At 39.1% G+C, this 13,285-nt stretch overlaps 1 protein-coding gene across 2 annotated transcripts in view; it reads left to right on the top strand.

Moving 5' to 3' along the window:
* DSCAM (DS cell adhesion molecule) overlaps positions 1-13,285 on the top strand; it is an 861,731-nt gene that overhangs the window by 565,686 nt on the left and 282,760 nt on the right. For both annotated transcript variants that reach the window (XM_050784546.1, XM_050784547.1), the window contains one exon: positions 12,491-12,769. In XM_050784546.1, the coding sequence (XP_050640503.1) occupies positions 12,491-12,769 (279 nt within the window). The remainder of the gene's footprint in view (positions 1-12,490; positions 12,770-13,285) is intronic.

The following is a 13,285-nucleotide window of genomic DNA, read 5'->3' on the forward strand; positions in this document are numbered from 1 at the left end:
TGTTGTCAGAGGCAGTCTTCATTCTGTGAAATGTATTAACTACCTTTTTATACCCTTGTCTCACTGTAACATATTTCCGCACTTTACTAAAAAAAATGCAGCCTGTTCAAGTCAGTTATTATTAATAACCAATCTTCTCAAGAGCAATGACCTTTTCTAAGCCAAAGTCATGAAAAATACTTCTCAAGTAAATAATCTGCTATTACTAACAATCCTCATAAAGAAACTATTGGAAAAATAAACTAAGTTTTAAAATGAATACCAGTGATTTTATGAATCTTGTTTACCTCTGTTGTTAAGCCTGGTTGTCATCACCTCTGGTTGGGGTCACATGGCTTTACTTCCATCAAAAGTCCATATAAACAAAAATGAAATAATTGCACCTCATCTAGATGATACTTTCCTCTAACTGAATAAGTAAAACATGAGATATGTTTCATTTCCTTGATGCCATGATGATTCAAATGGCTTTTCTTTTCATATGAAAGATGCAGAAAAGTAACACAGTTTTATTACAGTCTCCTGTATGAAGCTATTATTGCTCTCAACCAGGGGAAACATAACCTATCATCCTCCTTGGACCATGGTGACTCCAGTTGTTTACGTATAGAAATTGTCATGAGTTTTTAAGTTCTTTGTCATTTTAATCTTTTAAAGAAACCATCTCAACATAATATGATTATGACTTTACAATACACTCCATAAAAATAAGTTTAAAGAGACATTTCATATGACTGAAGACTAAAATGACCCCAAGAAATTATCCAGTTCTTTCCACCACATTCCCCTTCAGGTATCTGGTTGACAATATTGCAGGGCATCCATTTTTCTAGAAAGTCCTTTGGAAGGAGACACTGCCATGCTTCTCACAGCTTGTTTTACTCTTTTACACCCCCAAATTTCAAGTAGTTTATTTTTGCCTTTTTGGTATCCAACTTGCATCTTTTGTGTTTGTCTTCATTATAATGCTACTTTATGCCTTGGGATGTCTTTTTCTTGTTCCTAACACATTTTGGTTTTTTTCTTTTTTCTCACTTGGACTTACTTAATAATTTTAAACAATTTTTAGGAAAAAAGTTATTTGCCTTCCTTTTATTTCCTTCTCTCTCTCTCTCTCCTTTTTATTTATTTTTTTTAAGACAGAGTTTTGCTGTTGTTGCCCAGGCTGGAATGTAATGGCATAATCTCAGCTCACTGCAACCTCTGCTTCCTGGGTTCAAGCAATTCTCCCACCTCAGCCTCCCAAGTAACTGGGATTACAGGGGTGAGCCACCATGCCCAGCTAATTTTTGTATTTTTAGCAGAGATGGGGTTTCGCTGTGTTGGCCAGGCTGGTCTCAAACTCCTGACCTCAGGCGATCCTCCCACCTCAGCCTCCCAAAGTGCTGGGATTATAGGCGTGAGCCACTGCACCCAGCCCCCTTACTCTTTATGTTGTTATATTTATGACTCTTTACCTCTTTTCACAATCTAGCAGTCTAAAATAAGCATCCTGTAGAAGAACTATTTTGTTAAAATCATTGTAGAAAAGTTAGCTACTCTTATCCCCGATATATTCCAAATATTAGAGATAACAACTGAATTTTTGCTCAGAACACTAGCTGAACTTGGGCCAGCTGAATGAGCAAAAACAACCAAACAAACACAGCTTATGTTTTTAAGTTCGCGAGCAACTATTTTAAAATTAATCTTTTTAACTTTTTCCCTTGCTTCTTTTTTATTCTTCTATCTTTTGCTTTCTCTGAGGGAAAATAACAAGATATTGTTCATCATGTATAGAGGGGTATAATTGAAAGAGAACTCAGCACTAATTCTGTTCTAGTCACAGTCTCAGATGAGTTAAAGTAATATGAATGGATGATTGAAGTATATGGAGGCAGTGTCACACACAGACCTGATTTTGTCATTAATGGTGCATGCATTTTTGCTGTAGATGAAACAAACAGTTGTGGTTGGGTTCTTCAAGAAGCCGACTCTGAGATAGATGCTAGTGTGCAGGATGTTTATCAGGGAGTACCTTATGACCAATACCCAAGGAGGGAAGGACAGGAAGAAGGACTGGGTCAAGAAAGAGTGAGCTGGGATGCAGGCGAATGACAGTGAACTCTGGAGCAAGAACAGTCCTTCAGGATTGTCCTGAGTTTGGGCAGAATTGCTCCTCAATCAGTCACTGGATTGAGGACACTCCAAAAAGAGCCTGTCCTTGGGTGAAGTGGGCCTCTGCAGCTGAGACAATCTCTGAGGTGGCCAATAACTTCCAAATGACATCACCCCCTGAATTGGTGGTAACATGTCCTTTCTTGAAAGCAATCTGGTCAGTGCAACTCCTCCCACTTACGTAGATGTCAAATGGCTATAGATGTGCATCTTAAACACCTTTTCCCAAATACTTTTTTTCATTAAATTGCTCCCACTGGCTGGGTACGGTAGCTCACGCCTGTAATCCCAGCACTTTGGGAGGCCGAGGTGGGTGGATCAACTAAGGTTAGGAGTTTGAGACCAGCCTGGCCAACATGGTGAAATCTTGTCTCTACCAAAAATACAAAACTTAGCCAGGTGTGGTGGCGGGCACCTGTAGTCCCAGCTACTCAGGAGTCCAAGGCAAGAGAATTGCTTGAACCAATTCTGTCTCCAAAAAAAAAAAAAAATTGCTCCCACTTTCTATAATGACATGAGTCTAATATTTCAAATTAGAAATGAGAAATGTTACAGTATGTCATAGTGTATTGTGGTGTAGTTCATAGCTCAACTGGACCTTTGTCATCAGAACAAATTTCACCTCAAAAAATCTCTTTAGTTTTGTGAGTCCTAAGATGTTTTTAAAATTTGTTCAGGTAATACTTGTGCATCTGCTGTTAATAAGATCAAGTAATAATAGGATGGTCACTGCCAGCAAGGTATTGGGGTCTGTGGGAGACCCCACAGACAAATGATGGCAACACATGGCGGGAAGCAGCAAATGTCCTGGGTGAGGGGCAGCAGAGAGTTCGAAGCAGCAGCCATGACACCTGGCGCAGGAGAACAGCAGGGAGACAAAGAAGAGAAATGCGGACATCAACACAATACCATCAGAGATTATGCAGTATGTGTTTTCGGAGCAGAGGAAGTGGACATTTAGCCAATTCTGGGCATAGGGTAGGCTGAGAAGTCTTAAGGAGCCAAAAAAAATGTCCAAGAAAGGCTGAGTTGAATCTCAAAAGGGTCAAGAGCCTGAAGCGGTTTCCAAACACAGGGAACAATTTAGTGTAGTTTTGCCATTATAAGATGATCGGAGTGAGAATGGGGCTCAGACAGGGCATGGGGACAGAGATGAGTCAGGTGCAGCTGCTCACATGAAAGAGCCCATATGGCTGACACAAAGGATACTCCCAGTAAGCGAAGGTCTGCATCTGCACAGAGAGGACCAGGCCTTGGAGAGTTAGCACATCCTACTGGATCCTAAAGGTGGCGGAGCAGAGGGAAATGCTCGCAGCAATGTTTTAGAAACATTAATCTGGTTGGGGTGTGTAAGATATATCACAATGTAGAAAGATTAAAAAAAGAAAAAAAGAATGACCAGTTAGGACACAATTGAGAGTTGTAATTAAAAAGGTGATAGTACTGTGTTTGGAAAAAGAGAAACCACACACAAGACATGTTGAGAATTGGAGTAGACAATACATAGCAGCCCACTCTTAGCAGCTGGACACGAAAAGAAACGCACAACTAGGAACACTTATTATTCGAAGCTTCTTGCAACCAGAAGATTTTGCTATCACTGCTAAGAACAGAGAATTGAAGAAGCTTAAAGGGAAACTTGCTATGTGTGGTTTGGGATTTGAGATGCTTCTGAGACATCAAGATGAAGATATGGGCATACTATTGAACAAGCAGGCATGAATCTTGAGAAGAAGTTTTTGTTTGAAAACTTAGATGAGGAGTCAATGGCATTGAGCTGACAGCTGGGGCCAAGGAGGTGCTGAGACCATCAGGGAGAGAGAAGGAAGAACAAGGCCAGGTCAGGACACTGAGGAACAATTGTTCCATTAGTGTATGTTTAGTAAGAGACATTCCTTTCCATCTGAATTGTTGAACTATTTATTTACGGTTTTCAATTTCATAATCCAATTTTGTCATGTGTGGTATGATTCTTCAAGTGAATGTGATATCCACCCTCATTAACTTTTGCCATGGGGTCTATGAATTCTCATAAACTCTTATAGGGTACTTGTCTATGTTTTAGACATTTAAAGTAAATACACATAAACGAACAGAGATGGTGACTGATAGGGTTTGGCTGTGTCTTCACCCAAATCTCATCTTGAATTTTACTTCCATAATTCCCACGTGTTGTGAGAGGGACCTGGTCGGAGATAATTGAATCATGGGGGCAGTTTCCCCTATACTGTTCTCATGGTAGTGAGTAAGTCTTATGAGATCTGATTGTTTTATCGGGGGATTCTGCTTTTGCGTCTCTATCATTCCCTCTTTGCCTGCTGCCATCCATGTAAGATGGGACTTGCTTCTCCTTGCTTCCCACCATGATTGTGAGGCTCCCCAAGCCATGTGGAACTGTAAGTCCAATTAAACTCTTTCTTTTGTAAATGGCCCAGTCTTGGGTATGTCTTTATCCACAGCGTGAAAACAGACTAACACAGTGACAAAATTGATTATTTTAGAGAATATATTACTTGCCCATTTAATTAACTTAGAAATAATTTCAAATCACATTTACTATAAAAATATGTAGTTCTAATAATTGAACAAAACTAATACTGCATTTTCCATATTAGAATCTTTATTGTGTAAAATAAAGAATAATTCTACATGGGAAGAACCATATGCATTATGAAATAATACCAGGAAATAAAATAATTCAATCCATTGTTAAAAATTACAATATAATATGAGGAAAGATTTTCATCACAGCAGTAACTATAGCAGACATAATGTTCTTCTATTTTATTTCATTTAATTCTCAGTTCCAAGATACATGTGCACGGTGTACAAGTTTGTTGCATAGGTAAATGTGTGCCGTGGTGGTATGCTGCACCTGTCAACCCATCACCTATGTATTAAGGTGATTTCATTTCATTCGTCACCTGGGTATTAAGCCCAGCATGCATTAGCTATTTTTCCTGATACTCTCCCTCCCCCTACCCATGCTTTCACAGGCAGGCCCCATTGTGTGTTCTTCCTCTCCCTGTGTCCATGTGTTCTCATTGTTCAGCTCCCGCTTATAAGTGAGAAAATGCAGTGTTTGGTTTCCTCTTCCTGCATTAGTTTGTGGAGGATAATGGCTTCCAGCTCCATCCATGTCCCTGCAAGGCATGATCTCATTCCTTTCTATGGCTGCAAAATATTCCATGGGGTATTGTTACCACCTTTAATCTCTTGGTGCCCACCCTGAGTGAGAATTGTGAAACTTGGCCTGCATGATTTAGTTCTTAGTATGGCTATGTGGTCAAAAAGTCAAAAGATAACAAGTGTTGGCAAGGCTGTATGGAGAAAATGGAACCCTGTACACTGTTGGTGGGAATGTAAATTGGTATAGCCATGATGAGAAACAATAGGAAGTTTCCTAAAAAAAAATCATATGATCCAGTAATTCCACTAGTGGGTATATATCCAAAGGAAATAAAATCAGTATGTTCAGGGGGTACCTGCACTCCCACATTCACTGCAGCACTATTCACAACAGCCAAGACATGGAAACACCCTAAGTTTCCACTGGTAGATGAATGGATAAAGAAAATGTGACATATACACACGCATGAACATTATTTAGCCTTTCTTGTTTGTTTTCTCCAAGTCACAGCAGGTTCAGTGACCCTACACTTTCTGAAAATAAGGAAGACGTGGATGATTGGGTCCAGCTATTTTTTTCTGTCCATGGGGAACATGTTTTCTTAAAATGGAGAATGTGGCCAGAGCAAACTTTGGTCTACTGGTTTTACTTATAACTCCTCCCCTAAATGAGTATACTTCTCATTTCAGTACTCCTTAAATAATTCAAAAGATGTAAATGTATCAAAATACACCCAAAACTCCTACTTCATTGATCCACAGAAATTCAAATGCGGTATTTCAAATCTATGTCTAGAGAAAAATATATACCTGAAACATTTTTTAAAGTTTTTTATGATTTGGGCTGTTATAAATATGCCCAAGACACAGTTCTTTAAGGAAATCTTAAAGATAGATCCTAAAAGTCATCTCCACCACACTGCAAGGACAATGCCTTGTCCTTCCCTGTCCTTCCCACCCAGAAGTCAGGGCCAAAGAATTCCCTGCTGGCTCACTCTTGCCTTTTTTGCCTACGTCAATGTCAGTTAGTATCAGCTCATATTGAACCCCCCGGGGAGCTTGGAGTGAGAGGCTAAGGGAAACTAGTGGAATGTAAGTTGATGTGACCCATGCAGCCTCTGGTTTCTTTTAGCACCCACCGGCTCCAGCAATATCTTATTACACGCTCATCATATGTCTCTGCATCTTGGCCTCCTGCCCTTCCTGCTAAAACAGGTGCAGGTCACAGGACCAGCAGTCTAAGTCATGGTGAGCTAGGTGCATCTCTGGCTGCTACTGGTTGGAAGTCACTGATCTCAGGGAAACCAACTCCCATAGCAATTCAGAGTTGGCACAAGGACCATACCTAAATAAACGAGGCCAGATAATGACTCCAGCTGGCCCTGCCGGCAGAAGGGAGAGTTGGTGCAGTAGTTAGAAGCCTGCACGTTGTGCACATGTACCCTAGAACTTAAAGTATTAAAAAAGAAGAAGAAGAAGTCCTTGCCCCCTAGGCTAATAAGACTATGAAGAGGAGCTTCTCTCTTGTTCCTGCCATGTCATCATTGTTAATTCCTGGATGTGTCTGCCCAATCCTCTTTTCTAAGTCATTCTTAATGACTTCAGGATTGTCTAAAGTTCAGAGTGTAAACATACGTTCATCATCACCTCTGAAAGTTTTTTTCCTAAAAAACATTATTCAATCAAAATGAACAAGGCGGCCGGGCTCGGTGGCTCACACCTATAATCCCAGCACTTTGGGAGGCCAAGGCAGGTGGATCACCTGAGGTCAGGAGTTCGAGACTAGCCTGGCCAACATGGTGAAACCCTGTCTCTACTAAAAATACAAAAAAAAATTAGCTGAGCATGGTGGCATGTGCCTGTAATCCCAGCTACTTGGGAGGCTGAGGCAGGAGAATCACTTGAACCTGGGAGGCAGAGATTGCAGTGAGGTGAGATCATGCCACTGCACTCCCGCCTAGGCAGGAAGAGTGAAAACTTCGTTTAAAAAAAGAAAAGAGAAGAAAAGAAATAAAAGGAAGAACAAGGCACTATTTATCCCACTAGTTGTGGGAAATAAAAATGATAAACTTGATACATCTCCTGCCCTCCTGGGTCGCTCTATTTAAGGAAATGGGTGTGTCCACAAATCACTATACTCACTTGAGTCATAAATGTGATAAATTCCATACAAGAGTTTTGAACAAGAGTGAGTAGAGGAACCGTTTACTTGTGTTGTGTGTACATTGTGGAGAACTATATCAGACTGGGTGGGTAATCTAAAATTTAGGAAAGCTGAATGATATAAAGTATCGGAATGGACCAAATAACCAGTCTTATGGGTGAGGAGATCATGAAGGCATATCCTGGACTAGAAAATCCCGCCTGCTCACAGCCTCGTCGTTTTGGAGTCACAGCTTGCACTGAAATGTACAGTGAATAGCCCTATGGCCGTGCAGAAAAGCTACTTACTGTCCAGTTCAATGCAAGCTGGTAATGAACTGCGTTTCATGATCACCTTGTTACACATGAAGAGATAGAATCACAGAGTTAAAGAAACTGGATGAAGATAACACTGCTTATCACCCAAAATTGATGAGCGCCCCACCCATGATTTTATCAATATAGTATATTCCTCTTCTCTAGGAGAAATCAAAATATTTTCCCCCATGAAAAAGAATATACAATTAATTTTAAGAGACAAGACACAGAAATATATTAGTCTGATCTGATATTCTTGTTAAGGGTTTAGATAGAATAAGAGTCAAAATTGACAGTTGACAGTATTCAATGATCTGAGCTGCCTAGAAAAAGGACCCCCGCCGTTATGTTAGAGTGAAATACACAAGCCTGGTAATAAATGACCTTTATCAGATATTTACATACTTCTTGTAAAAAGGGTATGTCAAAAGCGGTGCATGTCATATTCAGGATTTCTGCTCCTATGATATATAAGCTTTCACCATCAAGAAGATTCAGATAATTTACCTTATTTAGGCAATATCGTTAATCCAGTAATCAGTGTGTCTCAAATAGGAGGTTCAGCTTTCCCAAAATCATGACAAAAGTTTTCTAATCACTGGGGTTACTTTGTGCCATCGATTTTATGTCTTAAGAATGTAAAATATAAGACTTCAGATGCTTTAAAAATTGTTTGCATTTGTATGCAGCAGACTTGCAACTCACAGCTGATGCAAGCAAGGCAACTTAAGCAGTGAAGAAAGAATTAACATGATTGACAAATAGGTCTTGTGATTTAATTTACATTAACAATGATGTAATGTGCATATTGACTTAATGTGTCCTTACATAATGTGGCAAGCAGAACAACACATAGCAAACCTAATTTTGACATTCTTCTGGGAAAAGGACTTTTCCCTCTAAACTTTTCTTTGATTTTTATTTTAAACCTTTTGGAAAGGACTTTTTTTTTTGTAGATATATTTTAAAATATTTTAAATGTATCTTTTTTATTTAATATGTTAACCATGACTTATAATTTGGAATATTAATTATTACAATTTTATATTAGTTACAAAAAAGCTGACTACTAAGGGCAATGCGCTTCCAAACAAAATGTCATCCAGCTACAGTGTGTGTTGCATTTTTGTGTCTGTTCTTTATAATTTACTTTTAGCTTCTCACTCTCCTCCTTTTGCTTGCCAATTGTGGCTTCTTACTAAGCCCTCTTCAATATGCCTGAACTCCTAGAATCTGATTTAGGCCAAGATATGAGATAACTGAGAGTGTTGTAATGATTTAAAATAAGATGTTCAAAGCAAAGGATTATCCTTGGAATAATGTGTATGAGATTTAGTGCATTAGCTTTCTGACACTGGTTTTGCAGTGCTGTGGAAGTGTACTTCCTGATTTTCAGCCCCGTTGCTTTGTACTAAAGTAATGATAAAAATATTCCTTAAATACCATAAATTGATGAATTACAAATATTTTGAATATAGAAAGCATAGGGTTTTGGTTTTCGTTTTGGTTTTAATGCTGATTCTTCTATAGCTACCTGTTACTTCTGTTCTTGAAAAATTGTATGCACATACATTTCCTGTATTCTATAACTCTCTTACGTTCTAAAGGGACATTCTACTACTTTACAACTATTTACAACCTACACTGTATCGTGTTTTCCTTTTTTATTTATTTATTTTTTGAGACAGGGTTTCCCTCTATCTCCCATGCTGGAGTGCAGTGACATGACCTCGGCTCACTGCAACCTCTGCCTCCCGGGTTCAAGCAATTCTCCTGCCTCGCCTCCCTAGCAGCTGGGACTACAGGTGCGCACCACCATGCCCAGCTAATTTTTTTGTATTTTTAGTACAGACAAAGTTTTGCCGTGTTGGCCAGGCTGCTCATGAACTCCTGACCTCAGGTAATTTGCCCGCCTGAGCCTCCCAAAGTGCTGGGATTGCAGGCATGAGCCACCATGCCTGGCTTTCTTATTAAATAACTAGATTTAAAAATATGCTACGTCATACCTTTCTTTCTTGATTGGAGAAAGTAAATCCTTATGTATTCCTTCTCCCTGTTGTGACTGATAGAGAAAATTAGACCAATAACCTTTCAACTTACCTGTTTTTTCCTCATCTTAAAGCCTTGTGAAATAGAACAAATGCTAAGAAACTGATTCAGATGTATGACCAAGTTTATGAATTACTGTGTTAATTCATTCAGAACTCAAGGCAGCACTCTATTTCATAAATAAGGAAGCTGAGACCCTGAGAGGGTTCAGTAACTATAGTAAGCAGCGTAGCCGATCTTAAACCAAACTAGTCTGGCTCCAAAGTTTTATCTTAGAAAAATTGTCTATTATTCAGATGGCAAGCACCAAGCCAAGGTTTGTCTGAATATGCTGACAACAAGGTTTTTGTGTCCAAGAAATCAAAGGGGAGGAAATGTCATTATTTTCTTTAATAAAGTATGGCAATTTAGTATTAATAATATTTACATGTGTAGTGAACATTTATGCCACTTGGGGGCAAGATTTAAAGAAATACAAGCACCTTTGGTACAACATGACATTTTCTCCAACACATTCCAACTGAGAACATTCACACCTTAATCTGACCTGATTCTCTCCTCCAGCACTGGATAGAACCTCATCCTGAGACCTTTTCTCTTAGCATCAGATCAGCCCTTTTCAATCCCAAAGCTCTAACTTTACATTGAGAATCCACAGCAGGATTGATGTTGAATATGCTTGTTGGTACCTTTGGCCATTTAAAAAAATTAATTCCCCTAGTAAGACCTAACTTGAGCCACCTAGTTCTTCTACCTCTGGCTGTATTTGAAATTTTGAGTTCTAACTCCCAACTGCTTTTGAAAGCAGACAGCAGTCATAGTGATAATACAAAATAAGAGAAGCGCCATGGCTGCATTTCCTTGCTGTCTGCTGCCTATGGCTATGTATGGAAGCTCCACTGGCAGAGGCTGATGGGTTATGCTCATTGCTGTGTGCCCAGCACATTCACTGCTGCCACACACATCCCAGGTGCTCAATAAACATGACTTGATTGAATGAACAAATAAGTGAATGGTTTTCTATTAAAATTTATCAGCCAGATCCCTTACCTCTTCCTCAAGCTGATAGTAGAAATGGACTTACAATTGTTGAATAAACTGCAGACACCTTTAACAACTTCATTAGCAAAAACTCCTAGTATAATAATTGGTTTATATTAGATTATCACATGATTAATCATCTTAGTTTGTACTCTTAGTCATTTCCATGCCCCTGCATACAAATAAACCTTTTTCTTTCAAAGAATGTATGCAAAAACACAAAAAAAGGCTTACATTACAGCCTCTGATATTAGCCATATTGACATGATTTAAGCCCTCCGATAACAGTTAACTAGTTCTGAAATCGAAAGGGCAACGTAACATCTTTGAGTATCACTCTTCCCATTTGCAAAGTAAGGCAATAAATAACTAATCTTTTAGGCTGATGAAAGAGCATGTTACTTTGCTCATGATCTGTAACTAACAAGTAACAGATAGGGTTCAAATGTGGTTCATCTGACTCCATTTTAAGTATTTCAGAATGCTAATACCCTATGACATCATCTAGGAGGGCACCGAGGAAGAGAGTTCCTGAGGCAAGATGGACAAATAGGCGTCACTCAGCAAAACTGAATCAGGAAAGAGCTTTCCAGGCTGAGTTTGCCTGCAGTGTCCGTGGTAGGCCAGGCTGAAGACTATAACCTGACCTCCTTAGCAACATATCAACTCAAATAACCTGCCATGGACCAGTTCATAATTAAAAGTTTCACACATAAAGTGTGAAAAACTAAGAGACGCAAGGTAAAGATGTAGTTTTTCTAATATGAAATAAGAATTTATAGTTAATGGTTGTTATTAGTTGGACATAAAAAAGAACTTTAACGATAAAATTGGAATATTTATTTTACTTTTATTTTTTATTTTTCAGTTTTTTAGAGACAGGCTGGAGTCACCCAGGCTGGAGTGCAGTGGTGCCCTCATAGCTTACTGCAGCCTCGAACTCCTGGGCTCGAGGGATCCTCATGCCTTGGCCTCCTCAGTAGCTAGGACTAGAGGTGCACACCACCACAGATGGCTAATTTTTTTAAAAAATTTTGTAGAGATGGGGGTCCCGTTATGTTACCCAGGCTGGTCTTGAACTCCTAGCCTCAAGTGTTCCTCCTGCCTCGGCCTCCCAAAGTGCTGGGATTACAGGTGTGAGCCACCACATCCAGCCAAAATTGGAATCTCTGCTTCTTCAGTGGGTTTAGAATATTCCTATTTACAAGGCAGGAAACAATTAGAAGGGGCAACAGTAATTGCAGCGTCATAGTCACAAAGCAGGAAAGAAACCTCCTCTTGTATACATCATTTTAAAAGGCTTTGAAGGAAAGGCAAACCTAAATCCCCCTTTCGCACTATTTACACTACAGAATATAGTCTGAAATATTTTCATTCAAAAATAATTATTAAATTTAAAAAAGTCTGTTGAACAAAATTAGGTTAAGTAACTTGCTGAAGTACAAATTGAACGACGCTTTTTATTTAAAATGATGAGAAAATTCAAATAATAGAAGCATAATTTCAAATTGGCTACACTTCCTGTATTTCTATGCTGTATCTATGATTGTCTGTACTACTCCTTCAGTGCCATGTACAGGGTTAAAGGAAAAGAAGTGTAGAATAAGCATGGTTGGTTATTATCTTCCCTCTGTTACTTTCTTTTTTCTTGCAGTTCCACCTTTCATACAACCCTTTGAGTTTCCAAGATTCTCCATTGGGCAGCGGGTCTTCATCCCGTGTGTCGTGGTCTCAGGGGACTTACCCATCACCATCACTTGGCAGAAGGATGGCCGGCCAATCCCTGGGAGCCTTGGGGTGACCATTGACAATATTGACTTCACAAGCTCCTTGAGGATTTCCAATCTCTCCCTGATGCACAATGGGAATTACACCTGCATCGCCCGGAATGAGGCCGCCGCCGTGGAACACCAAAGCCAGTTGATTGTGAGAGGTAAGCAGAGGAACGTGAGCCACGTGGCATCCATAGAGTTGATTTAACAATGGTTTAGGATGATGTGGCTTGAAATATTGTGAAAATAACTAGAACTTTGAAATTCAGTCTTGTTTCAGTAAAAAAATACAACTCTGGAACACAGCCATGAATTCCCCTAAACTCCAAGATAAGGCTTTATTTACTTAAAATATGTTTTAAATAATTAATAGCTAAGAAGGTGGGAGCCATAAGGTTTAACTCATGAACTAAGGCTTCCGTATGCTAACCCAATGAGTTTTGAGGACTAACGTTGATGAGCTTTTGCTTTATTGTATTCATATCATATTTTAATAATATTTCTTATTTCAATAAATGGCTTTTTAAAAATATGTGTCAAAGCTATATATCAAAGTTTTTCCAAAGAGCCATAAAATAGCTTTTCATAATGTTTGTTTGAGTTTTAGAAATGTGGTTTTCTTTGCCCATCTATTCTATTTAGCATTAAATATATCATTATTTTGGAAAGCCATTGCA

Source organism: Macaca thibetana, chromosome 3 (assembly GCF_024542745.1).
Source record: "Macaca thibetana thibetana isolate TM-01 chromosome 3, ASM2454274v1, whole genome shotgun sequence".
In the NCBI taxonomy this organism is placed as follows: Eukaryota; Metazoa; Chordata; class Mammalia; order Primates; family Cercopithecidae; genus Macaca; species Macaca thibetana.